This window comes from Megalobrama amblycephala, linkage group LG6, assembly GCF_018812025.1.
Source record: "Megalobrama amblycephala isolate DHTTF-2021 linkage group LG6, ASM1881202v1, whole genome shotgun sequence".
NCBI lineage: Eukaryota > Metazoa > Chordata > Actinopteri > Cypriniformes > Xenocyprididae > Megalobrama > Megalobrama amblycephala.
Genome location: NC_063049.1, coordinates 1,194,479 through 1,202,497, shown reverse-complemented (window position 1 = coordinate 1,202,497; position 8,019 = coordinate 1,194,479). Strand labels below are relative to the sequence as shown.

At 37.9% G+C, this 8,019-nt stretch overlaps 1 protein-coding gene across 1 annotated transcript; it reads right to left on the bottom strand.

The window, feature by feature from the left end:
• Window positions 1-580: 580 nt before the first annotated feature.
• On the bottom strand, window positions 581-7,781 carry LOC125269584. Its single transcript, XM_048192515.1, has 2 exons — window positions 7,245-7,781; window positions 581-1,822 (listed from the first exon to the last, which is right to left on the bottom strand). Exon 2 carries the CDS (start codon window positions 1,809-1,811, stop codon window positions 789-791), a length of 1,023 nt encoding a protein of 340 aa, XP_048048472.1. The 5' UTR covers window positions 1,812-1,822; window positions 7,245-7,781; the 3' UTR covers window positions 581-788.
• Between the last annotated feature and the right edge of the window lie 238 nt (window positions 7,782-8,019).

The window sequence follows — 8,019 nt, the reverse complement described above, 5'->3', positions numbered from 1 at the left end:
CACCGGAGGGAGCCGTCCCCTGAATATTGACTGTTGTCATTCGGACTTCATTTCCCATAGGCCCTCATTCCTGGGACTGATTACACAGACACCTGCACCATATCACACACTGACTATTTAAGAGACGCTCACACGTCCATACCTTGCGAAGTCTTGATTTGCTGAGGTGATCATTTCTGAGCGTTTTTCCCGTGGACTGATTCTCTGTTATTACTTGGACTGTTTATACCCTGTTTGATCCGTTGCCGCCTGCCCTGATTATTGCCTGGACTCTGAACTCTGTTTGCTTGCCGCCTGCCACGACCATCGCCTGTGACCCGACTCTGATCATTGCTGCCCGCCATGATTTATGACTTGTGAATGAAACACATCAGTAGACTTTGGTTAGACTATGACAACATCTATGACTGTGTCTATAATAATATATACTAAGCTACCTATTATTTCTAGCAAAGCATTTCCAAAGCCCAATTTAGCAACCATTTTGAAAGATTTGCAGTTGTGTTGCATGTGTGAGAATTTTAAATCAAGATATTTCATGAGATTTTAAGTAGGATTCTCTCAGTTTCTTTTAATCATTCACACATTTCAATAATACCGTAATGAATATTGTTGTAATTTGTAGTTACATTGACTGTAACTGAAAAATCTCTTTGCAATATTAAACAATTCCAGCCTCATTTTAAGCAATGCATGCGGATATCTAAATAATCACTCGAGAAGTTATAATTAAGGCATTTAACTGAAGAACTTCGTTATCCTTGGGGTTAAAGCATCCTGATATGTTTTCATGATTGTGTGGGTGGCAGCGGGACTTCAGTCGGAGGCTTTGGATCTTTAGTGATCTTTAAATCACGGCAGAACAACACCGGTTCTTCACCAAGACCCATTCTGTACTGCCACAGATATACAGACTCTTTTGGCTTCAGCTCAAATGTGAGTTGTTCTTCCTCTTCAGTCGCTTCGTTCCAGCTTTCATTTTCAGTGTTGACACGAGAACCTCCATATTCTGCAGAAAAGGAGAAATGAACCTTCGCAATTAATCCTGCTAGGTCTCCAGAGTCAGTCGAGACTATCTTCCAGTTGTGTGTGATCTGGGTCATCATCTCCTTATTGTATCCCACCTTTTTATTGATTTTCTTTGTCCATGTCACTGGTGTATTGCTCTCATTAGTTATAGTTTTAATATTCTCCCAAATGCCAAAGGCTGGACCTTTAGTTACTGACAGCCCACCAGGGAGGAAGTTAAGAACATCGGGATGAACAGAATAGACACCAAAGTACTTATCTTTGCTGAGGTCGGTACTGCCGCAGAACTCAACTCCCCACTTTGAGGCTGGCTTGAGGACGTAGCAGTGGTTTGGCATGCCCCAATAATAGAGACCATTTTGGCAGTCTGGGTGCAGCTTGTATTCTGCACTATTTGTGTCTTGATGCAAGTCGTTTGTCACTCGATAAGTGCCTTTTGCTTTGAAGATGATGTAAAAATTGCCAAAGGCTGAAAGGTAGTGGTCTCCACCCCGGCAGTTGGGATGAAGGCTGTGAACTTCAGCACCGCTGTCTGTCGTCAGGTTCTTGACTCTGTGGAACGACTTTCCCTTGATGATGTAAAAGGAGCCATCTTCATCTGCAAGGTAATGGTCTCCATCTTTGCAGGCAGGGTGCAGACTGAAAATAGAGATGTCTGAACCTTTAGTTAAATCACTTGTCTTCATATAGCAGCCGAGATCAGAGCGGATTATATAATAGTAGTCGCCCGCTCCACAGAAGTCAGTGCCTTTTGTTTTGCTCTTGGGAATAATGATGTTCATCGTGTCTGAACCTGCAACACAGAGTAAACCAAACATTCAATCTCCACACCAAATGAATGCTGTTATTTTAGTCCTTCTATAGATTGAGCTCACTGATTACCAAAACAGCTTTATATATGAGGGAGGAAAAATAGTGATATAATCCTGAGCTTTTATTTCAGTGCATTTAATCATCTAGCAGAAAAGACACTTTTTATGTCAATATGCACCTCTGGAACTTGAGGGTTTTAAAATAGGTAAATTTTTTAGAAAACTAACTGTCACGTTTGGTCTTTGTTTGATTTGGTCTTTGTTTTTCGTTTTTTTTTCCTGCAGCCCAATTCAATAAGGAGGTTCAACCAACTCTGAGTTTTTGGATTTTTAGAACAGCTGAATTGAGTTAGTTCACTACAGTAAGTACTGAGCGAGAGAGCAGGATCACGCCTATCAACGTGCATTCGAGTTTACAGAAGTCATCGGCAGCGCTGCACAGGTCACAGGACTTCACAAAATCAACAATGTCACCAAAGAAGTGTGTTTTTGGTTGTGAAGGAAAGATGACCTTGCTTCCCAAAGAACCCAGTGTTCAGTGGAGCTGAGAGTTTTGAGCTCACGTATTACATTGATGAGCTCTCGACATTTGTTACTAAAATAACCACAGAAACCGATAGTTGCAATCACTTTTTTATTGGTTAAAACGAATGGAGAATATCTCGTGTTTTTCAGTGGCTGCTCGAGCCCTCGGGATCGGCGCTTATGGTTTCATAAACAAGGCCCAGTTCAGCGCTGGATTTACAGATCGTTTTTAAACTGAGAGATGGAGCGGTCACAGCGATAATGATCCCGGTCATGAGTCAGAACCGCAGGTGGTGAGTAAAACTGCTTCAAATGTCTGTTTTGTTGGTAATAGGCGCATATAATGTAAACAACACGAACATATTAAATTAATAAATTCATTATTCATCATTCAGATGCTATATCCATTATAGTGATTCAAAATGTATCCATTGATAATGCGATGGTGTATTGTGTGTTTACATACAGTTGTTTAGCTGACCATTGATAGCTTGTAGACGATCTCTACACAAAAGATGCGTGTATACGTGACAGTGCGTCACTGTCTCCGCTCACAACGACACGCCTCCAGTCACGCCAATTATTTAACCATGTCAAATAATTCTTTGACATGGTTAAAAAAATAAATGAATGGTTTGTTTTTGTTGGCTTGTTTAGCATATGTTGTCGCCGATTACTACCCCCTCCAGTGTATTTCTTATAGTAATATGACCCGTTGTGCTCTGTCTCACCGCCTGTATCCACTTTTGTGTCCTTAAACATTCATTTTTGGGGGTCGACAGCTTATAAAAATTTATTTCTGGGTTTTTAAGTTTGTTAGCTGTACACCTTGTCACACAGCACCTTTTAGGCATTGTTCTGTTTTTTGTAGTAAGTCAGAAAAGACAAGAAGGCAGCCTCACGCAATACAAAGTCAATGGAGACGGTTGGATTGTTTTCCCCCCCGGTGGGCGTGGTTTTCAGATTATCTCTATGTATCTTTTATAAATATGATTAAACTAAAGACTTTTTCCTTTGACTCGCGATGCGGAGCACACGAGGAGGGAAAATAAGTGTTAATAAGTGTTTTATCACCTTTACATATGCATTTTATAACACAGTATTGTTTAACAGCAATATTTATGTGCTATTCACGGCTAAACCGCTTTCAGAGAGGCATTTAGTTGACGCGCGATGTGGAGCAGACCAAGGAGGAGGCTGCTTTTTAACAGGGAAATGCTGAAAGTAAGTGTTTTATCTCAGTTATGACATGTATTTTATAACATATTGATTTATAGTGATATTTAAATGCTCTGTGCGCTTAATCAAGCCGAAACATTTCTCACAGGCGACATCTTCTTCGACTTGCGATGCGGAGCTGACGACGAGGAGGTTTGCTTGTAACAGGGAAAACACAAAAAGTAAGTGTTTTTAGCGAGTGTGTCTCATACGTCCTGTAAAGTGAAGCTGCGGGCTCTTTGATCGCCCCCTGGTGGCTGGATGCAGTACAGGTCATAAATCCCGCCCTCTCAATGCAGTCGAATGAGACTTCAGTGAAAACTTAAAAATAAATTCTGCTTCAAATAAAACTTTCTGAAAGATGGTTTTGGTCATTTAAGGTAGTTGTTATCACGCTGATATATATTCAATTGTTCGTTTTTGTGATGATTTAGATTTTAGCTAGTAATTTGATGCTATAAAAACGGGGCGTGTCGTCATGATTCGAAGTTGATTGACAGCTTGTCTGAGGACTGTCGGAGCTTCGAGGGGAGATTGAAGATGTATTAACTAACTATTAATTTTCGATTTCTTTGTTATTTAACACCAACAAAATGAGTTGTTCAGCAGTAAACTGTACTAACCGACCTACAGGATCTGACGGATCACTGAACTTTTTTTCTGTAACATTAAATGTGGGCGTTATAAGCTAATTAATAAATGTTATTAGTTAAGATAACACACCTAATGTTAACCATGTCAGGAAAAAGCAGGTGATCGTTATCTGGCAGTTACTTATTATTTTATGGGTATAAAATAATAATTAGCAGGACAAAACTAATGATAGCCTACTCTAATTACAGTAATCGATCTCCTGTAACGTTAGTTGAACTTGATTTAAAATGGCAGGACCGTTTCTGATGATTTAGAGTTGTTTCTAGTGGCATATTATATTGATTTTATCTACTGAATTTGCTGTTTCAAAAATATTATTGCTCTAGAAACAGAATAGCCTATTATTTTATAGGTAGAATTTTAAATTGTGTATAATTTTTATAGTCTATTTAAAATACATGAATGATGACGCAGTCGTCTGGGCGGAAGTTTGATAGCGCGACTGAGCGACTCCGCCTCCGTCTCCACTGACGATTCCTTCTGCGCATGCCCAGGCTCCAAACTTCTTTTTATTTTGACGTATTGCGTAACGTGTCAGCGCCCATTCATCGGCCCATTCGCCTTATTCACCTGGCGGCCATTTTGAAAACTCGAACGCCGTTGAGGGGTACACAAACCCGGAAGTTGGACTCCAATACAGTACTATCAGTAGCAGCAATAGAAACTTTGTGGACTACGAATCTTGCCATTTTTACATATGATTTGACTGTTCATTTGAATAAATATTAAAAATATAAAGTGCATTGTAGCTGACATGTAGATGAACACTTTACAGTTGTTTTTATGGCTGTTAATTCTTCCCTTCAAATGTTATTGAGCATTAAATTATGGCATATTTATGTATGAGCGTATATACAGTAGTGGAAAATAGCCATATTTACACATGATTTGAGTTTATTTTAATAAATATTAAAAATATAAAAGGTGTGCATCATAGCTGACATGTAGATGAACACTTTACAGCTGGTTTTATGGCTGTTAATTCTTCCCTTCAAATGTTACTTGGGTAAAGTTGGTTTTATATTCGCACATTCGGACATCCGTATTCAATAGCCTTGTTAATCACACTACATTGGACATTCAGTGGACATTCACAAGTAAATATGCCATTAAAACAATAGGCTACTTGCCTATTTTGATCGACTGTGAAAAATGTTGTAAGTTGACAATCGTTGGTTGTCAATATCATGTCGCTGCTTAAAATTCGCAAACATTAATTTATTGCACATTTATTGGAAAGTCTGAATTTATCAGAAGTCCGAATGTGCGAATATAAAACCAACTTTACCCAAGTTCAAAACTTATTGAGCATTAAATTATGGCATATTTATGTATGAGCGTATATACAGTAGTGAAAAATAGCCATATTTACACATGATTTGAGTTTATTTTAATACATATTAAAAATATAAAAGGTGTGCATCATAGCTGACATGTAGATTAACACTTTACAGCTGGTTTTATGGCTGTTAATTATTCCCTTCAAATATTATTGAAGTTAGAATCGTGCATACCAATGTCGGATGTAACTTTAGAGACAGTCCTTAAATTTGCGAATATCAAACGTCTGACGTCAAACCAACTTTATGCCAGTGACCAACATGCCTTCTGATATTTTTTATCCACTCTCGACGCAGTCCCTTATCCTCTGGAAAACGGTGAAAGGTTTGTCCACTGTTGGATTTTTTTCCTGTGTGACGAGCACTGGGGAACACAGCAGTGCCGTGCCATTGTCGCTAAAAGAAATCGCAACGCGAGAATTCCCGGAAGTGGTAGGTGTACCCCTCAAGCTCCTTAGAACGTTCGAGGTGAATAAGGCGAATTTTGGCTTCAGTTCAATACAATGGAAGGAAGCGGCGTCGCGTCGTCCATCTTTTTTTACAGTCTATGGTTTTTAGCCTAATTTACAGCGCATTTCATGGCATTATATTGTTTGCTATAACGTATCTTCTTTGACTCGTGATACGGTGCAGACACAGAGTTTGCTTTTAACATAGAAAATACAGAAACTAATTGCTTAAACTCATTTACATTATGTATTTTATGTCATAGTATGTCATATAATAACAGAATTTTCAATTTTGAAGAAATGATTGAAATACATGGAATTTTAATATAATTGATTCATTAGGAAAAAATGTATACTTTAAGACTATCTTTTACCCTCAAATCCACAAACTGCGGACCAAGATTGCACTGAAATAGTCACTTTATTTCCTTAGTTGAAGGACTGTTACAGTCACCGTCTCGTCCAGGTTGTCATTGTCTGTCACGTGATCCTTTGTGTTCTGTTCCCGCCACACATTATTCACCATGGACACTTATTACACCCTCAGCTGTTTGTCATTAGTTGGTGTATTTAAGTTCCTCCCTATCTTCAGTCTAGCGTCCGGTATTGTTGTATGTTACGTGTGTTCCATGTATCCTGACATCTTTGTGAGATTAAACTACGTTATCGTCTTTGAACCTGCCTTCCTCGTCTTCCCTGGTGTACTACCATAACAAGGACCAATATTTTTAGAATGGGTAAGTAATTCTTTTTCAGATTAAATATTTATGCAAAATGTATTTATCACTGTGTGTTCAAATGTACTTTAAGTAGTATCTAAATACATTTTTAAATACAGAGATAGAATATGAAAAGCATATGGTGTCTCAAAATAGCACAGTTGAGTACACTTAGATGTTCTTAAGATTATCTTAAGAAGTACTAAAGAAGAATTTTTAGTATATTAAGTACAAAATTAGTGCATGAAAATAGAGCACTTTAAGTATATTATAGAAATGTACTTTTTTTTTTTTTTTTTTTTCACCTGGGTGGACCTGTATGTTCACATGGAAAGTGATAATTTTAACACCCATGGTGACAAATCTCCCAACATATTTTTGCTGTGCTTTCATCTAACATAATTCCATTCCATACATTTATCTGTTTCATTTTCTTAGAATACAAGTATTGAAATGAATTATGAGCCCATAAGTGCTCAGTATTAGAAACATACTCACCTGGATGACTGTAGACGGAGTCAGAAGAGCAGCTTGTCCTCGATCAAGTCTGAGATGCTTGTCTGACAGATTTCTGTCTTAAATAAAGCCTGCCAGAGGGCTGGACAAACACACCCACAGACAGACAGACCAGTCAGCAACCGGAATTATCAACTGCCATGTCTAGTTGTAGTTTTGTTCAATGTTCATGATTCATGTCTTGTTTTGCCATGTGCTCCCCGTTTGTCATGTCAGGTCAAATCAAGCCAAGCCAAGTCTTTGTTTTATGTTTGATTATGTTTGGAATTATTAAACTGCACTTGGGTTCTTCAAGCTCACCTCCACATCAACAGTCACTCCAATACTACACTGATGTGAAAAGGTATTTGCCCCTGTTCCAGTTTTTTGTATTTGTGCAGTTTTCTCTAGTAAATTCAGAGTTCCTACTAATGATTTTTAATAGTGAAATGTAAACACTTTTTTCACTGTAACGTTTCAAGAATATAACAATTATAAATGTACTTAATAAAAATAAATATTCATTATTTGTCACGTGCTGCAAAGGGCAATATGAACATTAGGCCATGACAAATATAAATTTGTTTCCATTTGCTCCAACAGTAAAACAAACAAACAAAAAAATTGAAATAAAATTTAAAAAATATATATAAGCAACTTATCCTATGGACAGTATAACAAATCAGTTTTCTTTGGATAACTTTGTCTTCAGGGTCTCTTGATGAGCATGCAACACTTTGGGTCAAGCCAATTACTTTACTTTGCCTCACCTTTCTTT